The 24,008-nt window shown below is 37.2% G+C and overlaps 2 protein-coding genes and 1 long non-coding RNA gene across 4 annotated transcripts; 2 read left to right on the top strand and 1 right to left on the bottom strand.

The window, feature by feature from the left end:
- The first annotated feature begins 1,344 nt into the window (after positions 1 to 1,344).
- On the top strand, positions 1,345 to 3,682 carry LOC143889280 (protein neprosin-like). Of its 2 annotated transcripts, XR_013254801.1 has the most exons (6): positions 1,345 to 1,515; positions 1,777 to 1,947; positions 2,296 to 2,349; positions 2,453 to 2,599; positions 3,077 to 3,154; positions 3,243 to 3,380. XR_013254801.1 is itself a non-coding variant. In XM_077393460.1 (5 exons), exons 1-5 carry the CDS (start codon positions 1,357 to 1,359, stop codon positions 3,627 to 3,629), a joined length of 918 nt encoding a protein of 305 aa, XP_077249575.1. In that variant the 5' UTR covers positions 1,345 to 1,356; the 3' UTR covers positions 3,630 to 3,682. The 2 variants fall into 2 exon arrangements, 1 of the variants encoding a protein (XP_077249575.1); XM_077393460.1 differs by lacking the exon at positions 3,077 to 3,154 and having other exon boundaries at positions 3,243 to 3,682.
- Positions 3,683 to 5,504: 1,822 nt separating this feature from the next.
- LOC143890972 (protein neprosin-like) lies at positions 5,505 to 11,374 on the top strand. Its single transcript, XM_077395636.1, has 7 exons — positions 5,505 to 5,669; positions 8,306 to 8,392; positions 8,596 to 8,811; positions 9,565 to 9,735; positions 10,105 to 10,158; positions 10,263 to 10,409; positions 10,978 to 11,374. The coding sequence occupies exons 1-7, from the start codon at positions 5,505 to 5,507 to the stop codon at positions 11,362 to 11,364; spliced, it is 1,227 nt and encodes a 408-aa protein (XP_077251751.1). The 3' UTR covers positions 11,365 to 11,374.
- Positions 11,375 to 13,663: 2,289 nt separating this feature from the next.
- Positions 13,664 to 16,341, bottom strand: LOC143889797 (uncharacterized). The gene is made up of 2 exons (XR_013254935.1): positions 15,446 to 16,341; positions 13,664 to 13,961 (listed from the first exon to the last, which is right to left on the bottom strand). It is a non-coding gene; the product is annotated as an uncharacterized LOC143889797 (long non-coding RNA).
- Between the last annotated feature and the right edge of the window lie 7,667 nt (positions 16,342 to 24,008).

Raw genomic sequence — 24,008 nt, forward strand, 5'->3', positions numbered from 1 at the left:
CATTTCTCAAATTTGTCAAGGATATAAAGAATGAGAGGGAGAGAGATTTGCAGGTGCATAATGAATTGCATATCACTTCCTGTGAAACCGGATTTAGTTGCCAAAAATTGAAAGTTAAATATTAGCACCAGAATATAATTAGCAAGCAGAAAACACCTATAGTAAACGAATTTGTAGGTGGCGAATTAGTAGTGGTAAATTAAAACCAAATTAGTAGGAGAAGTCTAGTGTCCGGGATGCTACTGGCCATAAAACGATTTGCTGGCATTCCTTTCATTATAGGCATTAATTTAGAAATGAAATCCATTTCTTAAAATATCATCACTAGAATCCCTAAAAAGTCGGCATTTTTCTCTTAATATGGATCCCACAATCTTCATAGTTATGGCTTTTTTAAAGTAGAGAGCTTTTGATGTGCCACGTGTTGCTCAGTGAGAAGCGATTTTAGTAACTACGTGGCACATCTTCCGCTTGTGGTTCTGGTAGAGAAGCTGAGTCAGTGAGTCAGCTTGCATTGGACGATTCCTCCTTTCTTCTTCCACACAAACTTAGAAAAACCAGAGAGAGAGAGAGAGAGAGAGAGAGTTTATATGGTGGCCGGCCATGTATACATTTTACTATTCGGAGCTAGGATCTGGAGAAACATGGATTGTGGGTTGAATTTCTGAATGCATTCTTTCCCCTTTTCTATCAACAGAAAGAAGCGCAGAAGCACAAGTGAGAATGGTAGTACAGTAATAATTCTAAGAGCTTTTTTAAAGATGCGGGCATAACTTGGGTCCCATGAAAAGGGGCTCCTGCAAGGATTTCCTTGAGCTTATGATTTGTCTCACACAAACACACATGCATATACACATGCACATAAACATACATACACTCACATACACAACCACAACACAAACACACACACACCACCAACACCCCCCCGCGCGCGCGCACACACACATATTGTAACGTTGATACAACAAACATATTGGTAAAATGATACAAATATTGTTGGCCTTTACATTTTTTTCTTTTACTTTTTTTGCAGGATGGATATGGACAGACATTTAGTTGTGTTGATATCAACAAACAACCCGCTTTTGATCATCCCTTATTGATGAATCATAAGCTCCAGGTTTTTTTTATGTTCTTAATATTTGAAGTGATATGTTCTTTTGTTCGTTATGTATTAATTTTGAGATTTTTTTTTTGACATCACTTTGGGAAATAAAATGATTAACTATGAAAAATATGTTCTTTTCTTGGAAGAAACTAAAACCATACTTTTATTGATGGAAATTGCCTTTTATGCAGATGGGTCCAGGATCTCTTCCAAAAGTTATTAAAGATAAAAAAGCTTCATCATTAGGTATGTCTTTAAAGACAGGGCTCAAGAATGGAGGGTGCCCCTTAGGAACAGTTCCTATTAGGAGAATTAAAAAGGAAGACCTAATAAGGGCTAAATCTTCCCCAAATTTTGGGAAAGGATATGCTTCAAATGCTCAGGCCCCTGATCAAGCCAATTTTCAAGTAAGTCACATTTATTATCATCCAATGTTACTTCAAATTTAAATTTATGATGGGAGAAAAGAGTTTTTATATCGTGTATTTTGGAAAAGGATATCATTCAAATGCTACCATAGTTAATATACCGTGTAACTTTACAAATTGGAACATCTTAAAAATGTATCTGTATTTTCTTATTAGTATATGATTTAATTAGTTTGTTATAATCTGTGTTTGTTTATTGCTTCCACATAGCTGACTAACAAAAATGTGTTTATTGCTCAGTTTGCATTGCAATCTACTTCAAAAGGTGGTATTGATAAGAAGTATGGATCCAGGGCAGTCCTCAATATATGGCAGCCAAAAATTAAAGGCAACCAAAATAGTGCTTCTCTTGTTATACTTCTTGATGGGTCACCACTTGATGAAATACGCTCGATACATGCTGGATGGGTGGTAAGGTCCTTTATAAGGTCCTTGATATACGAATGCTCATAAGGTCCTTTATATATTTGGTATTTCCCTTAGGACCTGACGGCTGGTCGCACATCAGACCACCCACCTCGTGAGTGGAGACAATAGCAGTTGTCTTCATTCACGAGAGACTAGCCACGAAATGCCTTTTGCGATGAACCCTAGCAAATCGCTTAGGACCTATTTGTTTCCACATAAAATGGGCATAAATCAAATTTTGCGCCCATAAAATTTCTTGTAGAGGCCTAAGAAATGATCAATCATAGTAAAAAGGCAAGATCATATTTTGTATTTTCGTATTCTAATTTTTGAAGTTTTTCAAATCTCTAGGTAAGTAAAGGATTATATAATAACTTTCTCCCGCACCTCTCTACAGCATGGACGGTACGCTTCAACAGTCGCTTATTCTTTCTGCCATTTAAACTCATTAAATTTTTCACTAGGATGATATACTAATTTTTCCTTGGTTTACTCTGTTTACCTACAGAATGATGGTCATAGAAGAACGGGCTGCTATGATCTTCTCTGCCCAGGTTTTGTACAAGTTTCCAAAGACTTACCAGTAGGCATCGGTTTTTCCCCAACTTCGGTCTACAATGGAACCCAGCACTACATGATCGTCATTGTGCACAAGGTAATTCCGAATCCCTTAACCTTGAATTGAAAAGCATACATTTTATTTTCATGAAAATGGAAATTATACATAAAGCTATATTTGTTACATCATGGAAGTCATATTTTGCAAAAGAAAAATATGAAAATGGAAAAGCAATAACTAAAACAGATTTTACAGCATAATAAAGTTAAAATCAAGGTGTTAAATTTCAGTTTCGGAAAGTGTTTCGGCCCTCACCGAAATCGAAATTTTCAGCCAAAATTTCGGAAATCCGGAAATTTCAGGCGAAATCCACGAAACCAAATGAAATAATATTTTATTTCTTTGAAAATTTTGGCTGAATTTTCGGGAAAGTATTAAATAATTAAAAAAAATCTAGATTTTTGGCTGAAATTCCTTAAATTTAGGCTATTTAGGGGAAAACGAAATTTCTATCAAAATTCGGACTTTTCTATCAAAATTTGAAATTTCTAACGAAATATTGTAACGTTTCAGGTATCTACAATTTCAGTTTCGGAGTAGACCAAAATCTGAAATTTTGGATTTTGGTCGAAATTTAAAACCTTGGTTTAAGTGAGTTGCGGCTTGTGAATCATTCCTTCTAAATTCATGTGCTAATTTTTTTGTTTTAATTATTTTAAGATTTTTTATTTTATTGTAGGATCCAGTGAATCAAGATTGGTGGTTATTCTATGGCGATGATCGTAAGCCGGTGGGCTATTGGCCAAAGGCCCTCTTTAATTCTACATTCGCTGACCATGCTAATATTCTTCAATGGGGAGGGATTGTATATAATGCCGGTATTAAACCTTGGCCTGAGATGGGGAGTGGTCATATGCCATCTAAAGACCAACAATATAGGAAAGCATGTTACATTGGAGGCATGCATATTTTATATAAACAAGGCGATTATATTCCCATCAACGACGGTTCTCCTCGTCATATGATTCGAAGCTCCCCATCATGCTATGCAGCTTGGGTTGATCAACAAGTGCCTGGTGAGGATTATGCCATACTTTTGGGGGGACCTGGTGGAAACAATTGCTAGATTCACTTGAATCAACTCCTCTGTAGGACTGTATGTGTCCAAACTTATATAATGCAAACATTTCAAGTATATAATAAATTGAACTTTAGCTGACACGTGGCACCATCACGGCTTAGAGGATTCCGCTTTACTTTTATATATATAGGATAAGGTAGGATTGATTCCAATTCATTGAGGACCAAAAGGTCGACCCTACGTGACTCAAGTTGCACCCCTAGTTGAATTCCACCTATGATAGATTGTACAAAGTCCATGTCTAACAACAAAAATAACATAATATTAGGTGTTAGAATTGGATTATTGGTCTCATTTTTGTAGTACATGAGATCCAAATCAAGGCCTATGATATCACGATGCTGTAAGGTAGTTAAATTGCATTATAGTGAGTAATGAAAATTAGATTCACACAACTCAAGTAATCCATAATATAGCCGGATGGGGGAGCTGCGAAACCCAATGCCCGCCCGTCACCTAGCAGATAAAGTATATTACGTAGTCCGTTTTAGGGATTGGCGACTCCCCATTCAACGACTTTGGCACTGGACGTTCCCAAAATGGGTACTATCGGGTCGGGTGAATTTCCACGTGGCCGTGAACAGTGAAACCCCATGCATCCTGCTATATTATAATAGATGCGCTTGAGCGCACAATCATTTTCCTCTCTCTCTCTCTCTATATATATATATATATATATATATATAGAGAGAGAGAGAGAGAGAGAGAGAGAGTGAGAGTGGGGTAAAAAACAAGAGAGAAATTATATGGTTGCCGGCTGTGCATGCACGTGCACCCAAAAATAGTGAACCCCATATTGTTCGGACAACCCAAACCATTCATTTGTTGGGCCACACGTGATACGTGGATAGGGTGTGCCCCAAAAATCTTCTCTGTAGGATGATTCTAATACTCGGATTTGTGGAGGATTAAAATTGACAGCATGGTATAGAAATCTTCACAGGGTAGTATGATCAAACCATCCATTTGATGAGCACGCCATTGTATGATCCAACCATCCATTTAATGGGCCACAATGTAAATAGGATGTGGCCCAAAAATCATTTCCATTAGATAATCCCAACCCTCTGATCTATAGAGGAACTGCATATTATGAAAACTGCTATAGATCTGACGATTGGGATCATCCTATGGAAGTGAATTTTGGGCCACAATCTATTTACGTTGTGGCTCATCAAATGGATGGTTTGGATCACACAACGTTGTGCCCATCAAATGGACGGTTGGATCATACTATGGTGTGCCCATCGAATGGACGGTTTGGATTATACTACGTTGTGGTCCGTACAGTACTTTTTTGAATAATAATGGTCTGTTCGAGCTTACACCAACTTGCCTTTATTATTTAAGAGAGAGAGAGAGAGAGAGAGAGAGAGAGAGAGAGAGAGTGATAGAGAGGTTTTAGGGATTTCTAAGGGACTAAGGGTAATATAATGAAGGGTATAATCCGTAAGAAAAAAATTAAAAGCTATTTTAGGCTCAAAACTGTATCATTGGTAATTATGAAAATATTGAGGGGATTCTTGTAGATATGTTTTTAACTAGGGACTTTCTAGTAGTTTTCTCTTGATTTTTTAAGTCGGCAATTCATTCCCATGCACCTCCGATGCCAATGTATTGGAGTCACTCTTTCTAATTTAGTTTCTTCTTCGTTGGATTACTCCTTCCTTTCTTATTCTCTTTTAGTAAGTCTATTTCCTTTTTAATTTGTTGCTATCTCTCTCAGTAGTAATTGTGAATCTCTTCTTAAAGAATGTGGGATTTTTTTTCCTTAAATATACAAGGAATCCATGCTATATAAAAGGAGGTGGGGGATTTTGTTTCAATGGATTTGAGAGAGGAGTTTCATAATCTTGGGCTATGGGTTTGAAGGAAATATTTTTGCTACTTTTTCTACTACTTTCTCTTTCTATCAATGGCAATGTAGTGGAAGGAAGAGGGAGCATAAGTCTGTCCAAAGAAGAAGATTTGGAGATAGAGAGGCTACTGAAGAATATCAATAAACCAGCAGTCAAGACCATTGAGGTATCACTGTCTTTTTGCATTAGAAAATGATATGGAACAGCTTTGTCGGGTTTCTACGTTTATGTTATCTTATTATACGTAGAAAAAACCAAATAAATACAACTTAGTGCAGATCTCTCTCTCTCTCTCTCTCTCTCTCTCTCTCTCTCAGAGAGAGAGAGAGAGAGAGAGAGAAAGAGAGAGAGAGATAAGAAACTCTGAGAGAGAGAGAGAGAGAGAGAGAGAGAGAGAGGTAAGAAACCCGTGATGCAAGGGCATACAGGAAAAAGTAAGAAAATTCAAAGAAATAAAAGATTATTATATAAAAAATTGACCGAAAACTTAGCGGATATGAAAAATGAGAGAAGATATCAGTCTCTTGACTGATATGAACCATTCCTCTAATATATCTTGCTTTGAATCTCCTACAAACTAAAAATTCTGCCCAACCCGTCATTCATTTAAAGGGATAGGATATGAAGAATGAGAGGGAGATAGATTTGCAGAGAAAGATTTGCAGCTGAATAATGAATTTCATATCACTTCCTGTGAAACCGGATTTAGTTGCCAAGAATTGAAAGTTACTGTAAAGTTAAATATTAGCACCAGAATGTATCGGTTAAAGGAAGTCTAGTGTCCGGGACGCTATTGGCCATAAAACGATTTGGTCGCATTCCTTTCATTAATTACTATTAATATATAGGCATTAATTTAGAAATGAAATCCATTTGTCAAAGAGGTTTAATGCAGAGAGAGAGAGAGAGAGAGAGAGAGAGAGAGAGAGAGAGAGAGAGAGAGTTTAGGTGAAGAGTATGGTAAAAAAAGAGAAATTGTATGGTTGCCGGCCGTGCATGCACGTGCAGCCCAAAAACAGTGGACCCCAAACCAAACCAAACCATTCATTTGCTGGGCCATAGTGCGCCCCGAAAATCTTCTCTGTAGAATGATTCTAACCCTCGGATTTGTGGATAATTAAAATTGACAGCATGGTATAGAAATCTTCACAGGGTTTGAATCACATCACCCATTACAATGTGGGGCCCACTATTAGAGGGTTAGGATCATCCCATGGAGACGTCCTTCCCGAGAGAGAGAGAGAGAGAGAGAGAGAGAGAGAGAGAGAGTATATGGTGGCCGGCCATGTATGCACGTGCATCTCAAAATTACTGTGGGCCCAAATTAACCAGATTAAATAATACCCCCTGACCTAATTAAAGGAGACCCATCACAGACAAATCTTTGAACAATAGCTAAACGAAAACCCTAAATACCATCCTTTTTTTCTATCTCCCCAAATGGATCTGCATGAAAAGCCATCCAGAAAATAACAATATGAAAAGCAAATGCCGCTTATTACTTTCAAAATATGAAAACAATTTATAGACCTGTGGGTAAGTTCTAATACATGCAATTTTAGAATTGATACTGTGGATAATCTGCAGCCCATCTTGCATTCCATGTTTTCATGGGATCGGGCCCAACATTTTGCACCCATGAATATCATGGGTCTATATTAATCCCATTTTTTATTAGTTTTCTTGGATAATATTAGGTGTTTGATTTTATAGTAAATTTTTTATTAGTTTTCTTGGATAATATTAGGAGTTTGATTTCATAGGAAAAATTGCATAAATTACTCCAGTTCCATGAATACATCTGAGGTATGGATTGTTGCATGAAAATGTCCATTGAACATTATGTGATACTCTAGCCTAATTTTATATCACTATTGGGTGGCTCTAATTATTTTGCACTTCATGTTCTCATGGGAAGGGGCCCAACATTTTACACCCACGCATAGCATGGGCCTGAAATACTAGTAATAGATATATGGGAAGTGATATTTACGCCCCTTTTGATCACAAGGGACACCTAACGCCAGCGTACGGGGCAATCAAGCCCACTGGATTTTTCTGACATCAAGTACATTAGCCCCCCTTTAGTCATCGATACACTGGTGCTAGGTGTCCCTAGTGACAAAAAGGGGGTAAATGTCACCTCTCTCTCTCTCTCTCTCTCTCTCTCTCTATATATATATATATATATATATATATATATATATATATATATATATATATACATATAGGGAATTGCTAGCATATATCGCAAAAGGGTTTTTGCGGGTGGTCTGTTGCACATCAGACCAGCCACCTCGTTAATGGAGGTGGCTCTCCATTTACCACATATGGGTCGTATTGTCAGTTCAAAATAGGTAGGAAAGCAAGAATGATAATCGCTCGAATTGACTTGATGTCATGTCAATTCGAAAAATAAAACTATATGTTTTACTATTCGGAGCTAGGATATGGAGAAACAGGGACTGTGGGTTGAATTTCTGAATGCATTCTTTCCCCTTTTCTATCAACAGAAAAAAAGCGCAGAAGCACAGGTGAGAATTGTAGTACATTAATAATTCTAAGAGTTTTTTAAACATGTGGGCATAATTTGGGTCCCATGAAAAGGGGCTCCTGCAAGGATTTCCTTGAGCTTATGATTTGTCTCACACAAAAAACGCATGCATATACACATGCACATAAACATACATACACTCACAACACACAAACACACATATTGTAACGTTGATACAACAAACATATTGGTAAAATGATACAAATATTGTTGGCCTTTACATTTTTTTTCTTTTACATTTTTTGCAGGATGGATATGGACAGACATTTAGTTGTGTTGATATCAACAAACAACCCGCTTTTGATCATCCCTTATTGATGAATCATAAGATCCAGGTTTTTTTATTTTCTCCTTATGTTCTTAATATTTGAAGTGATATGTTCTTTTGTCCGTTATGTATTAATTTTGAGATTTTGTTTTGTTTTTTGTTTTTTTGACATCACTTTGGGAAATAAAATGATTAACTATGAAAAATATGTTCTTTTCTTGGAAGAAACTAAAACCATACTTTTATTGATGGAAATTGCCTTTTATGCAGATGGGTCCAGGATCTCTTCCAAAAGTTATTAAAGAAAAAAAAGCTTCATCATTAGGTATGTCTTTAAAGACAGGGCTCAAGAATGGAGGGTGCCCCTCAGGAACAGTTCCTATTAGGAGAATTAAAAAGGAAGACCTAATAAGGGCTAAATCTTCCCCAAATTTTGGGAAAGGATATGCTTCAAATGCTCAGGCCCCTGATCAAGCCAATTTTCAAGTAAGTCACATTTATTATCATCCAATGTTACTTCGAATTTAAATTTATGATGGGAGAAGAGTTTTTATGTTCAACAATAATTCTTATAGAATTTCATTAGGAAACCAATGGAATCATTTGATAACTCAACACGTTTTCTCCCAAGTTTAGTCATTGTTTCTGAGTTTTTGAGTTGAATTTCTATGTAAAGATGAATAGCCATGTCTTGTTACTATTTGTTCAACTGGAAGCTTTATATTATTGATAGTTAGTAGATAGAGAGACCAATTTTCAAGGATATATCTAACAACCCTACCTTTACCTTTCGCACCATGTGTTCAACACCAAATTAATAAAACTTTTCATGATAAGGTAATTTTTGTTTAAATAAAAATATACCCCTACTTTCATACACATGGAAACAGTAACTGAATAATTGTGTTGAATAAACACACATATATGTAAGGGCATATTGGGTATATACAATAATATATAAATATTAGTCGTGCGTGAGGGAGAGAACTCATTTTTATTCTCTCCCACATGCACGCCTACTCTCTCTCTCTCTCTCAACTGGTTCTCTCTCATACCCATTATCTCTCTTGTTTCTCTCTCTCCCTCTCCTTTGCTACCATAGTTAATATACCGTGTAACTATACATTGGAACATCTTAAAAATGTTTCTGTATTTTCTTATTAGTATATGATTTAATTAGTTTGTTATAATCTGTGTTTGTTTATTGCTTCCACTAACAAAAATGTGTTTATTGCTCAGTTTGCATTGCAATCTACTATAAAAGATGATATTGATAAGATGTACGGATCCAGGGCAGTCCTCAATATATGGCAGCCAAAAATTATAGGCAACCAAAATAGTGCTTCTCTTGTTATACTTCTTGATGGGTCACCACTTGATGAAATACGCTCGATACATGCTGGATGGGTGGTAAGGTCCTTTATAAGGTCCTTGATATACGAATGCTCATAAGGTCCTTTATATATTTGGTATTTCCCTTAGGACCTGACGGCTGGTCGCACATCAGACCAGCCACCTCGTGAGTGGAGACAAAAGCAGTTGTCTTCATTCACGAGGTGGTTGGTCTGACATGCGACAGACTAGCCGCGAAATGCCTTTTGCGATGAACCCTAGCAAATCGCTTAGGACCTATTTGTTTCCACATAAAATGGGCATAAATCAAATTTTGCGCCCATAAAATTTCTTGTAGAGGCCTAAGAAATGATCAATCATAGTAAAAAGGCAAGATCATATTTTGTATTTTTGTATTCTAATTTTTGAAGTTTTTCAAATCTCTAGGTAAGTAAAGGATTATATAATAACTTTCTCCCGCACCTCTCTACAGCATGGACGGTACGCTTCAACAGTCGCTTATTCTTTCTGTCATTTAAACTCATTAAAAATTTTCACTAGGATGATATACTAATTTTTCCTTGGTTTACTCTGTTTACCTACAGAATGATGGTCATAGAAAAACGGGCTGCTATGATGTTCTCTGCCCAGGTTTTGTACAAGTTTCCAAAGACTTACCAGTAGGCATCGGTTTTTCCCCAACTTCGGTCTACAATGGAACCCAGCACTACATGATCGTCATTGTGCACAAGGTAATTCCGAATCCCTTAACCTTGAATTGAAAAGCATACATTTTATTATTTTCATGAAAATGGAAATGATACATAAAGCTATATTTGTTACATCATGGAAGCCATATTTTGCAAAAGAAAAATATGAAAATGGAAAAGCAATAACTAAAACAGATTTTACAGCATAATAAAGTTAAAATCAAGGTGTTAAATTTCAGTTTCGGAAAGCGTTTCGGCCCTCACCGAAATCGAAATTTTCAGCCAAAATTTCAGAAATCCGGAAATTTCAGGCGAAATCCACGAAACCAAATGAAATAATATTTTATTTCTTTGAAAATTTTGGCTGAATTTTCGGGAAAGTATTAAATAATTAAAAAAATCTAGATTTTTGGCTGAAGTTCCTTAAATTTCGGCTATTTTGGGGTATCTACAATTTCAGTTTCGGAGTAGACCAAAATCTGAAATTTTGGATTTTGGTCGAAATTTAAAACCTTGGTTTAAGTGAGTTGCGCCTTGTGAATCATTCCTTCTAAATTCATGTGCTAATTTTTTTGTTTTAATTATTTTAAGATTTTTTATTTTATTGTAGGATCCAGTGAATCAAGATTGGTGGTTATTCTATGGCGATGATCGTAAGCCGGTGGGCTATTGGCCAAAGGCCCTCTTTAATTCTACTTTCGCTGACCATGCTAATATTCTTCAATGGGGAGGGATTGTATATAATGCCGGTATTAAACCTTGGCCTGAGATGGGGAGTGGTCATATGCCATCTAAAGACCAACAATATAGGAAAGCATGTTACATTGGAGGCATGCATATTTTATATAAACAAGGCGATTATATTCCCATCAACGACGGTTCTCCTCGTCATATGATTCGAAGCTCCCCATCATGCTATGCAGCTTGGGTTGATCAACAAGTGCCTGGTGAGGATTATGCCATACTTTTGGGGGGACCAGGTGGAAACAATTGCTAGATTGACTTGAATCAACTCCTCTGTAGGACTGTATGTGTCCAAACTTATATAATGCAGTATATAATAAACTGAACTTTAGCTATTGAGTTTGTCATGCTCTTAGTCGTATTGGAGCCCCATTGTCTCGTCTTCTTTTTTTGAATGGTAGGAGCCCTATCTATCTCAGTACTCAATGTTTAATTTTATATTTAAAATGCTAAGAAATAAGAGTGGCTAGGTTCCTTCCTAAATTGTGTACAGTGCTTATATTTTGTTTATGAGATAGGATCCATTAATGATCCATTGATCCGAATGAAAATCATAATTCTCGTCGAATGCTGTTGGGAACACCTTGATAAGATCATCTTTGGCCACTGATCTTGGGACGGGCGCAATTTGTTGGAATTTCAGCTCAGGTTGGGTTGGCATTTTCTCGAGCTGGGTTGGGTTAGGAATGGGAAAAGTCATTCCTATTTAATTTTGGTTTTGGTTAGCGATGAGGCCTTGGGCAACTTGACCCGATCCAAACCAGGCCCCCCCTTCCCTCTAATTTTATTGTAATTTTCAAAATTATAGGTTCATGGGTTTCTTATATATATATATATATATATATATATATATATATATGAGAAAACGGTTCCTACACATATGTGTAGATAAGTTATCTACACACTAGCTTAAAATACAGTGGGGGCCACATTATTTGGGTGATCCAAACCATTCATTTTTAAGGCCCTTACATAGATAGGGTGTCCACAAAAAATCAGATCCATAGGATCATCCTAACCATTCGAATTGTGGAGGCAAAAAATGGACTAATTTGTGAAGGTTTAAAGACATCCATTTTACCTCTACAAATCGTAGGGTTGGGATGATCCTATGGATCTGATTTTTTGTAGACACCCTATCTATGTGAGAGCCTTTAAAATGGATGGCTTGGATCACCCAAACAATGTGGCCCCCCATTGTATTTTAAGCTAGTGTGTAGAGAACTCTCTACACATATGTGTAGGAACCGTTCTCTCTCTCTCTCTCTCTATATATATATATATATATATATATATATATATATATATATATATATATATATATATATATATGAGAATAGAGTTTCTAAGGTGTCACCTCATATAGCTTATATGAGGTGGTGCTTAAAAACATAAGGCGCCCACTTTGTTTGGATGATCCAAAGCATTCATTTGATAGGCCCTCACATAGATAGGGTGTGCCCAAAAAATTAACTTCATAGGATCATCCTAACCTTCCATTTGTGGAGGTTGAAATGGATGGGTATAAACCTCCATAAATCTGCCCATTTTTAACCTCCATAAATGGAAGGGTTAGGATGATCCTATGGACCTGATTTTTTGTAGGCACCATATCCATCTAAGGGCCTTTCAGATGAGTGGTTTGCATCACCCCAAAAAAGTGGGCCCCTTATGTTTTGTGAGCGCCACCTCATATAAGCTATATGAGGTGACACATACGTGTAGCTAACTTAGCTACACCGACGGCTTAAAATACAGTAGGGCCCACATTGTTTGGGTAATGCAAACCATTCATTTGATGAGCCTTCACATAGATGGGGTGTGCCCAAAAAATCAGCTCCATAGGATCATCCCAACCATACGATTTGTGGAGGCAAAAATGGACGTGTAAAAACCTTCACAAATCTATCCATTTTTGCCTTCACAGTTTGAAGGGTTGGGATGATCTTATGGAGCTGATTTTTTGGGCACACCCTATCAATGTGGGCCCACTGTATTTTAAGCCATCGGTCTAGCTAAGTTAGCTACACGTATGTGTAGCTTCACTTAACTCATATATATTTTTTTTTATTTTTTTGCCCCAAGCCAACCCGAACCCTAACTAAGCACTTTAGAAAATCTAGTTAGATGAGTTGGCTTAAGGCTGCGAGATTTAGCGGCGGGTTGATATTGGGTTGACCCTTCTAGACTCGATGCTCGCCTTGGGTTGGGTTAGACCTTCGTTCAAGGCCATTTCAAATTTGCTTTGATCGACCTTGTCTTTGTGATTACTAAACCCATTATAGTTATAACATTAACAAATATTTAGGTAATTTTGGCCATCTGAGTAGCCACAACATGATTCGTATTCGGGGAATTAAAAAGGAAGACCTAATAAGGGCTAAATCATCCCGAAATTTTGGGACAGGATATCCTTCAAATGATCAGGCCCTTTGAAATGGTCAAGGCAATTTTCACGTAAGTCAAATTTATTATCATCCAATTTGAATCAGAATTCAAATTTATGGAGGAAAGAGTGGTTATATTAAACAATAATTCAAATAATTGGAAAATTAGACATGAAAAGTCAGGTGTGTCAAGTCAATTAAAATCAAGTAGTCTTTTACATCAAACTCTGCAAATTTTATAAAGGGATATAGAAATCTACACAGAATAAAGGGAGAAGATTTTTTTGAGGCACACCCTATCTACAATAGGGCCCAACAAATAGACGGTTTCGATCAGCCAAACAATGCAGGTAGATGGGTTTGTTCTGTTGACTAAAATAGCCCCCAAAAAGCTGACGTGATGCCTTAGAAGTGTCGAGTAACTGTATTTACTCAGTCAGTGGGTCCCGTCAAGGATATATCCCTATAATGAGAAAAGTGCATCAAAGAAGGGAATGCGTTAAGTCTGCCCACAATTCAGGGGCGGAAAAAAATCATCTCCTTATATTAATTGTTTAGTATGTGTTAGAGAATAAGATCGGATCTCACCAGATCTGATGTATTTAGTAATTATGATGGATTAGAATACTAATTTAGATTTGGATAATCTTGATTTATTAATTTCTATATGTTATCGTTATCTATTTCCATGATTATTTTTAAGTGCTTTATATAAGCAAATGTTACTGTTAATGAAAATCAATAGAAGACTTGTTTCATAAAGTATGTCTTTGGTGCACAAGGGAGGACTGATCCTTCCCTCGAAGTAGTTCAAGAGGTTGATCTTCCCTCTAAGAAGATCAACAACGTTACGAATCAATTTGGGTTCGTAACATTTGATATCAAAAAATCGATCCTACATGATGACTGCATCTTGAAAGATTTTGAATTCTGTACAAGATTATTTTCGAAAGATCAAAGCACTTGTTTTAGAATTAATGTAAGGGCATCGACGGCTTGTTGAAGGCTTGAACAAATTAACATAATAATCGAGAAGGCTTGCGCACTAAAAAAGAAACGGATAAATAAATAAAAAAAGGAAAGAAAAGAAGAAGAGAGAAAGAAATCAAATTGTAGAAAAGAAAGGCATCGATGATTTTCAACGTTGTCGAGTTCGACAAGATCGTTGTCGAAAAATTTGTCGTCTCTCTTGACATGTTCAACACTATCAAGAAGATCTCCACCCACAATCATCCATGCGTCAGCATCCAAATCATTCCAAAAAAAAAACACAAGTGACCTTGATGTTCAAATCAATGTGATCGGTTTTAAAATGAAGCTGCCTCAACTTTTGTTGATGTCATGTGTAATGGTGACTAATTGCAAGACAAAGAGAGGAAAAAATGAAGGCAAAAAGGGAAAAAAGAGAGTAGAGAAAAAATTTGACAAGTTCTGCGAAGCGTTCATGCGCAAGATCTCATTCCTCACCATCCAGTGCTTAACCTTCAACCTTGAGGACAAAGTTGATTTCAAGATGAGTGGAATGTTACATTCCTAGATAGGACCCACTTAGAGTGGAATAAATTAATTTGGTCTATTATATTAATTGTTTAGTATGGGTTAGAGAATAAGATCGGATCTCACCAGATCTGGTATATTTAATAGTTATGATAGATTAGGATATTAATTTAGAATAGGATAATCTTGATCTATCAATTTCTATGTTTATCTTCATCTCTTTCTATATTTATTTTTAAGTGCTTTATATAAGCACATGCTACTATTTATGGAAATCAATGAAGAAACTTGTAGTAGAAAGTGTTTTTTTTTTTTTTTTTTTTGTATAAGTAAGCTGGGATCGAACCCTTGACCTTAGGGTGAAAGAACATAGTAAGCTAGAGGCTCAACCCCATAGAAAGTGCGTCTTTGGGTCACTTAATGAAGATTCCAAGATTGAGGGGTACCAACCTGTTATGGTGGGCTTTGCTTAATCAGCGAGTTGCAAGGCCGATGTACAACAGCGAAGCGATTTCTTTTTTTTTTTTAGCTGTTTTAGCAAAGTTCTGCAATTCTTAGCTTGAAATATCCTTGGTCCGTACTTGGGGTAGACAATGCGGTCTGTAATCGGAGCACTGAAGCAGCGTGATGTAGATGTTGAATGCTTTGACAGGGTGTATGGATGCAGCTACAACAAAGTGAATGAGAACTTGAAGGGCCTAAGCAGTCCGGCCCAAAACACATTAATAGAATAATCTGAATAATTTTTAAAAGTGGGCAGTTGCAAAGTACTTTATTATTCAATATAGCACAATCGATGGAAGTGGATTGAGAACGAATAAATGTAAGCAGTGATGCAGATGGTTTTTTTTTTTTTTTTTTGAAATATGCTTCAATGGATGATGACAATATAAGTCAGTCAAATAAGAACATGTATAGTTTGTACAGTTGGTGAAATAATAGAATGAGAAACTGTATGATAGAGCAAATGGATGATTCTAATTAGACAACCAATACCGGAATATGTACTTTCTATAAATTAAGCAACTAGATATGTAGTATTTCAACTTTGCAATATGCAGACAATGATAGAAAAGAAATCAGAGAAAGAGAAATTTATGTTGATTGCTTGCAGTAGTAAGAGGATTAATCGGTAAAACATAAATAAACAGAGAGAGAAAAAATATTTGGTCCTTCCCTTTGGCAGAATTCGAGAGCTGCAGATTAACCAATGGAATGGCAGAGGAAGACAAAGGTGGAGGGTCTTGGCAGCCTTTGATGAAAGAGGGGTGTTGTGTGGATCGTTCGAGGGAATGTTTGAAGGCCTTTAGACGACACCCAAGCCGCTGCCCGTGTAAATGACGAAGAAAAATATGCAAACTTATATAATGCAAACATTTCAAGCATATAATAAATTGAACTTTAGCTGACACGTGGCACCATCACGGCTTAGAGGATTCCGCTTTACTTATATATATAGGATAAGGTAGGATTGATTCTAATTCATTGAGGACCAAAAGGTCGACCCTACGTGACTCAAGTTGCACCCGTAGTTGAATTCCACCTATGATAGATTGTACGAAGTCCATGTCTAACAACAAAAATAACATAATATTAGGTTTTAGAATTGGATTATTGGTCTCATTTTTGTAGTACATGAGATCCAAATCAAGGCCTATGATATCACTATGCTGTAAGGTAGTTAAATTGCATTATAGTGAGTAATGAAAATTAGATTCACGCAGCTCAAGTAATCTATAATATAGCCGGATGGGGGAGCTGCGAAACCCAATGCCCGCCCGTCACCTACCTAGCAGATAAAGTATATTACATAGTCCGTTTTAGGGATTGGCGACTCCCCATTCAGCGACTTTGGCACTGGACGTTCCCAAAATGGCGGTACTATCGGGTCGGGTGAATTTCCACGTGGCCGTGAACAGTGAAACCCCCATGCATCCTGCTATATTATAATAGATGCGCTCGAGTGCACAATCATTTTCCTCTCTCTCTCTCTCTCTCTCTCTCTCTCTCTCTCTCTCTCTCTCTCTCTCTCTCTCTCTCTCTCTCTCTCTCTCTCTCTCTCAGAGAGAATGGTAAAAAACAAGAGAGAAATTATATGGTTGCCGGCTGTGCATGCACGTGCACCCAAAAATAGTGAACCCCACATTGTTCGGACAACCCGAACCATTCATTTGCTGGGCCACACGTGATACGTGGATAGGGTGTGCCCCAAATGGATGGTTTGGATCACACAACGTTGTGCCCATCAAATGGACGGTTGGATCATACTATGGTGTGCCCATCGAATGGACGGTTTGGATTATACTACGTTGTGGTCCGTACAGTACTTTTTTGAATAATAATGGTCTGTTCGAGCTTACACCAACTTGCCTTTATTATTTAAGAGAGAGAGAGACAGTGATAGAGAGGTTTTAGGGATTTCTAAGGGACTAAGGGTAATATAATGAAGGGTATAATCCGTAAGAAAAAAATTAAAAGCTATTTTAGGCTCAAAACTGTATCCTTGGTAATTATGAAAATATTGAGGGGATTCTTGTAGATATGTTTTTAACTAGGGGCTTTCTAGTAGTTTTCTCTTGATTTTTTTAGTCGGCAATTCATTCCCATGCACCTCCGATGCCAATGTATTGGAGTCACTCTTTCTAATTTAGTTTCTTCTTCGTTGGATTACTCCTTCCTTTCTTATTCTCTTTTAGTAAGTCTATTTCCTTTTTAATTTGTTGCTATCTCTCTTAGTAGTAATTGTGAATCTCTTCTTAAAGAATGTGGGATTTTTTTCCTTAAATATACAAGGAATCCGTGCTATATAAATGGAGGTGGGGGATTTTGTTTCAATGGATTTGAGAGAGGAGTTTCATAATCTTGGGCTATGGGTTTGAAGGAAATATTTTTGCAACTTTTTCTACTACTTTCTCTTTCTATCAATGGCAATGTAGTGGAAGGAAGAGGGAGCATAAGTCTGTCCAAAGAAGAAGACTTGGAAATAGAGAAGCTAATGAAGATTATCAATAAACCAGCAGTCAAGACCATTGAGGTATCACTATGTCTTTTTGCATTAGAAAATGATATGGAACAGCTTTGTCGGGTTTCTACTTTTATGTTATCTTATTATACGTAGAAAAAACCAAATAAATACAAATTAGTGCAGATCTCTCTCTCTCTCTCTCTCTCTCTCTCGTTTTATATTATCTTGCTTTGAATCTCCTACAAACTAAAAATTCTGCCCAACCCGTCTTTCATTTAAAGGGATTGGAAGAAGTGAGACATTTCTCAAATTTGTCAAGGATATGAAGAATGAGAGGGAGAGAGATTTGCAGGTGCATAATGAATTTCATATCACTTCCTGTGAAACCGGATTTAGTTGCCAAAAATTGAAAGTTAAATATTAGCACCAGAATATAATTAGCAAGCAGAAAACACCTATAGTAATCGAATTAGTACTGGTAAATTAAAACCAAATGCAGATAGGATGTGCCCCATAAAAATCTTCTCCACAGGTTGATCCTAACCCTCCAATTTATGGAGGTTCAAAATCAATGGTACAATATAGAAATCTACACAGAACAGAGGGTTAGGATGAACGGTTTGGAGAAGACTTTTTTGTGGCACACCCTATCTATAGTAGGGCCCTGGCTTAGGGCCCACATTATTTCGGTGATCCAAACCATTCATTTGTTGGTCCCTAATGTAGATAGGATTTGCCCCAAAAAAACTTCTCCATAGGATGATCCTAACCCTCCAATTTGTGGAGGTTTAAAATTGACGTAACAGTATAGAAATCTACACAGAACAGAGGGTTGGGACGAACGGTTTGGACTTTGGAGAAGATTTTTTGGGGCACACCCTATCTATAATAGGGCCCAACAAATGGACGGTTTGGATCAGCCAAACATTGCAGGTAGACGGGTTTGTTCTGTTGACTAAAATAGCCCCCAAAAAGCTTAGACGTGATGCCTTAGAAGTGTCAAGTAACTGTATTTACTCTGTCAGTGGGTCCCGTCAAGGATATATTCGCTATAACGAGAAAAGTGCATCAAAGGAGGGAATGCCAGCATGGCGGCCTATTTTGCCCGATTATTTTGCCGATGTATTAATAGTAGTTAAAGAAGGAGCGCCCGGCAAGGAGTTTTATGGCCAATAGAGTCCCGAGTACGTTCAAGCAGGTGTTTACCCGCTTGACGCTAGCCGAAAGAAACATGCTTAGTATATATTACAAATAGATAGATTACTATATAGTAGGATAGAAAAGGCGGAATTCCAATACACACACACAGATATATATATTTGAGGAAAGTGAAGCTACACCTCCGACTTAAAATACAATGGGCTCACATTGTTTTGGTGATCCAAACCATTCATTTGATTTGCCCTCACATAGATAGGGTGTCCACCAAAAATCAGCTCCGTAGGATCATCCCAACCCTTCAAACTGTTGAGGCAAAAATGAACAAATTTGTGAAGGTTTTTACACGTTCATTTTTGCCTCCACAAATCATAGGGTTGGGATGATCCTATGGAGCTGATTTTTGGTAGACACCCTATCTATGTGAGGGCCAATCAAATGAATGGTTTGGATCACCAAAACAATGTGGGCCCATTGTATTTTAAGCCGGCGGTGTAGCTTCACTTTCCTCTATATATATATATATATATATATATATATATATATTAGGAAATGGTTTCTGAGCTAGAGCTCAGTCTGAGCTAGAATTCAAAAACCAGAGTCATCCAACCCATTGGTTTGATAGGTTATGGTTTATGGTTATAATCTGTGGAGGTTTAAAATATATGGTTAGAAAATGGGCTTCTATAGATCAGATGGTTAGGATTATAGTATGGAGGTGGTTTCTTAGGAACATCGTATGCATGTGAGGTCCTATAAAATGAATGGAGATGGCGTTTCTGAGCTCTAGCTCAGAAACCACGCCCCTATATATATATATATATATGAGAAAACGTTCTCTCTCTCTCTCTACACACACACAACAAATTCATTTGATAGGCCCTCACATAGATAGGGTGCCCACAAAAGATCAGGTCCATAGGATCATCCTAACCCTTCCATTTGTGGAGGTTTAGATTTATTGCGGTTTATACCCATCCATTTTAACTTAGGAAAGCAAGAATGATAATCGCCGAACTGACTTGATGTCAATTCGGAAAATAAAACTATACGTTTTACTATTCGGAGCTAGGATCTGGAGAAACATGGATTGTGGGTTGAATTTCTGAATGCATTCTTTCCCCTTTTCTATCAACAGAAAAAAGCGAAGAAGCACAGTGAGAATGGTTGTACAGTAATAATTCTAAGAGCTTTTTAAAGATGTGGGCATAATTTGGGTCCCATGAAAAGGGGCTCTTGCACGGATTTCCTTGAGCGTATGATTTGTCTCACACAAACACCCATGCATATACACATGCATATAAACATACATACACTCACATACACAACACACACATTATAACGTTGATACAACACACATATATTGGTAAAATGATACAAATATTATTGGCCTTTACATTTTTTTCTTTTACATTTTTTGCAGGATGGATATGGACAGCCACCTCGTGAGTGGAGACAAAAGCAGTTGTCTTCATTCACGAGGTGGCTGGTCTGACATGCGACAGACTAGCCACGAAATGCCTTTTGCGATGAACCCTAGCAAATCGCTTATTACCTATTTCTTTCCACATAAAATGGGCATAAATCAAATTTTGCGCCCATAAAATTTCTTGTAGAGGCCTAAGAAATGATCAATCATAGTAAAAAGGCAAGATCATATTTTGTATTTTCGTATTCTAATTTTTGAAGTTTTTCAAATCTCTAATTTTTGAAGTTTTGAAGCCATATTTTGCAAAAGAAAAATATGAAAATAGAAAAGCAATACCTAAAACAGATTTTACAGCATAATAAAGTTAAAATCAAGGTGTTAAATTTCAGTTTCGGCCCTCACCGAAATCGAAATTTTCAGCCAAAATTTCGGAAATCCGGAAATTTCAGGTGAAATCCACGAAACCAAATGAAATAATATTTTATTTCTTTGAAAATTTTGGCTGAATTTTCGGGAAAGTATTAAATAATTAAAAAAAATCTAGATTTTTGGCTGAAATTCCTTAAATTTCGGCTATTTCGGGGAAAACGAAATTTCTATCAAAATTTGGACTTTTCTATCAAAATTTGAAATTTCTAACGAAATATTGTAACGTTTCGGGTATCTACAATTTCAGTTTCGGAGAAGACCAAAATCTGAAATTTTGGATTTTGGTCGAAATTTAAAACCTTGGTTTAAGTGAGTTGCGGCTTGTGAATCATTCCTTCTAAATTCATGTGCTAATTTTTTTGTTTTAATTATTTTAAGATTTTTTATTTTATTGTAGGATCCAGTGAATCAAGATTGGTGGTTATTCTATGGCGATGATCGTAAGCCGGTGGGCTATTGGCCAAAGGCCCTCTTTAATTCTACATTCGCTGACCATGCTAATATTCTTCAATGGGGAGGGATTGTATATAATGCCGGTATTAAACCTTGGCCTGAGATGGGGAGTGGTCATATGCCATCTAAAGACCAACAATATAGGAAAGCATGTTACATTGGAGGCATGCATATTTTATATAAACATGGCGATTATATTCCCATCAACGACGGTTCTCCTCGCCGTATGATTCGAAGCTCCCCATCATGCTATGCAGCTTGGGTTGATCAACAAGTGCCTGGTGAGGATTATGCCATACTTTTGGGGGGACCAGGTGGAAACAATTGCTAGATTGACTTGAATCAACTCCTCTGTAGGACTGTATGTGTCCAAACTTATATAATGCAGTATATAATAAATTGAACTTTAGCTATTGAGTTTGTCATGCTCTTAGTCGTATTGGAGCCCCATTGTCTCTTCTTCTTTTTAAAATGCTAAGAAATAAGAGTGGCTAGGTGTGGACCCCGATCCGAGGACGGCGAGGGAACGGGTCCCTGCAATCCTCTAGATCCCCACAAAGTGAAGGAGAGCTCTGCCAAGGAACTCTCGAAACGGATGCCACCCTTACAGCATAGCATGAGTGACGATATAAAAAGAAAGAGATACATCCTGATCCGGAGCCAGGGCTCGAAACCAAGATATATCTGAAAATAACTCAGAGTCGCCATCCATGGATGTGCCATGGAACCAAAACAAATGCTCTGTTTGCAATGGATAACCAGAGATACAGAAGGTCCGTGCCTGGTGATGAATGGAGAAGGTCCGAAGAATGCCCCCAGTTCGTCCGAGTGCGAACACTTGGTCTTTTATGCCATTTTTCATTAACTTCGAAGAAGTTTGGGTAAAAATCATGTGAAATGGAACAAATATCCGCAAGTGAACGTCTACCTAATCATGCATGACTCGGGGATGAAATAATAAACACACATAAAGTAAGATAAAAGATGTGTCACCTAATGACAACTAGGTTATGAGTGACATGCCTAACAGGTGTCTAAGTTCTGGTGGACGAACACATGCATGCTACAACTACAGGTATAAGGTCTGCACAAGAAAGTAAGAAAATACAACAAAATATACAACATAACAACACGACGAATCCTAAGACTCTAAATGATTTAGCCCGAGTCCTCGGATGGTCTGATGTTCATCCAAAGAAGCCTACGTATCCCCGCCTCTACGAGAATCAAGGCAACGTAGTTCTTCGCGCCTATTCTAAGCTAGGATGCCTAAGACACCTAGACCTCTATCTTAGACTCGATCTAAAAGACCAGACTAGTTATTAAAGCTTCTTGAACGATTATTTAAATTCCAGTGAATTGTAGATTTTAGGACACCCTATATGCCCTAACTAAATGCAGGTTAGCCCTAAGCTAATACAGGTGGTTCCTACAACCTATGTGTAACTAGGCTGTATTTCCTAAGGAAAACAATGGGATCACTAGCGCATTCTAGACCTAGTCATCAGTCGGCGATGTGAATCGCCAACTGACCGGACGGAGGCGCTCCTATAACTCTAGGACAAACCCCTAACTCTAAAACAAGCACACAATAACCACAACAAATCAAAGACAAATCCCCTAACTCTAAAAGAAACTCTTTATCTAGGAGAAACTCCTAACTCTAAATGAAGAGCTTTTTGAAAACACGGTTTTAAAGAAAAAATGTTAAAATATATTTATTTACAAAGTTTGGCTGGACTTGGGATGAAGATCCCAAGCTGCACTACGTACCTCGTGGAAGAGGATCAAGCCAACGTAGTTCGAAACGAACTCTCCTAACACACTATAAAACTCAACACTTTAGATTTTTTTTAAAGATTTTTAAATATTTTTGATATTTTCAAATGTTTTTGATGATTAAAAGTGTATTAACACCCTTTCGGCTAAAGGGGATCCGATGGAAGAGTCTCTATACCCACCATATCGCGGTAGAGTAATTTAGAGGGAAACGGGATCCCTAAAGCCTAAGGGGAAAGAAATCAAAACGGGGGAACTAAAGTTCCGATACGAGAAAAAATAATCTCAAAGAGATGACCAAAAGCAGACGAGGCTTAGCCAGTTACCAAAAGAGACGAGTTCTAACCTGCGAGGGAAAATCCTAAATAAACGAGAGATGAAAAATCTCTAACCCAAAGGGGAAAATTCTAAACAAAAGAAACAGACAAAAGCCTATAAAAAGAACTACTAAATCGATAGAATCCTGAAACTCGAAAATGATCCCGAGGAACGCGCAAGAAATGATCTCGAAAGTGAAGAGAACTCCTAAACCCTATAAGAAGTAATGATCTCGAAGAAGGGGGAACCTCTAAGCCCTATAGAAAATGATGAGATAGGAAAATGGACACGAAGGGCAAAGGGGTGGCTCAAGAAACATTCCGTCATAGCCCGAACCCTACGGAAAGCTACTGAAGCCCATCTCATAAAAAAATAAGAAAACTTCAATGAAGATTTTAACAACAAGAGGAAGACTCAAAACTTGATGCGAATATCAAACACCAAGACAGCCTCAAATTCTAATGAAATTCCTAAAAGCATCT

This window comes from Tasmannia lanceolata, unplaced genomic scaffold, assembly GCF_043159265.1.
Source record: "Tasmannia lanceolata isolate RefF3 unplaced genomic scaffold, GAP_Taslan_0.1 ptg000013l, whole genome shotgun sequence".
Lineage (NCBI taxonomy): Eukaryota > Viridiplantae > Streptophyta > Magnoliopsida > Canellales > Winteraceae > Tasmannia > Tasmannia lanceolata.

Coding starts and splice junctions, on each gene's coding strand:
- LOC143889280 (XM_077393460.1), top strand. CDS start 1,357: ATGTCTTTAAAGACAGGGCTCAAGAATGGAGGGTGCCCCTTAGGAACA. Junction 1,516..1,776: donor CTGATCAAGCCAATTTTCAA/GTAAGTCACATT, acceptor TTTATTGCTCAG/TTTGCATTGCAATCTACTTC. Junction 2,600..3,242: donor TGATCGTCATTGTGCACAAG/GTAATTCCGAAT, acceptor ATTTTATTGTAG/GATCCAGTGAATCAAGATTG.
- LOC143890972 (XM_077395636.1), top strand. CDS start 5,505: ATGGGTTTGAAGGAAATATTTTTGCTACTTTTTCTACTACTTTCTCTT. Junction 5,670..8,305: donor CAGCAGTCAAGACCATTGAG/GTATCACTGTCT, acceptor CATTTTTTGCAG/GATGGATATGGACAGACATT. Junction 10,410..10,977: donor TGATCGTCATTGTGCACAAG/GTAATTCCGAAT, acceptor ATTTTATTGTAG/GATCCAGTGAATCAAGATTG.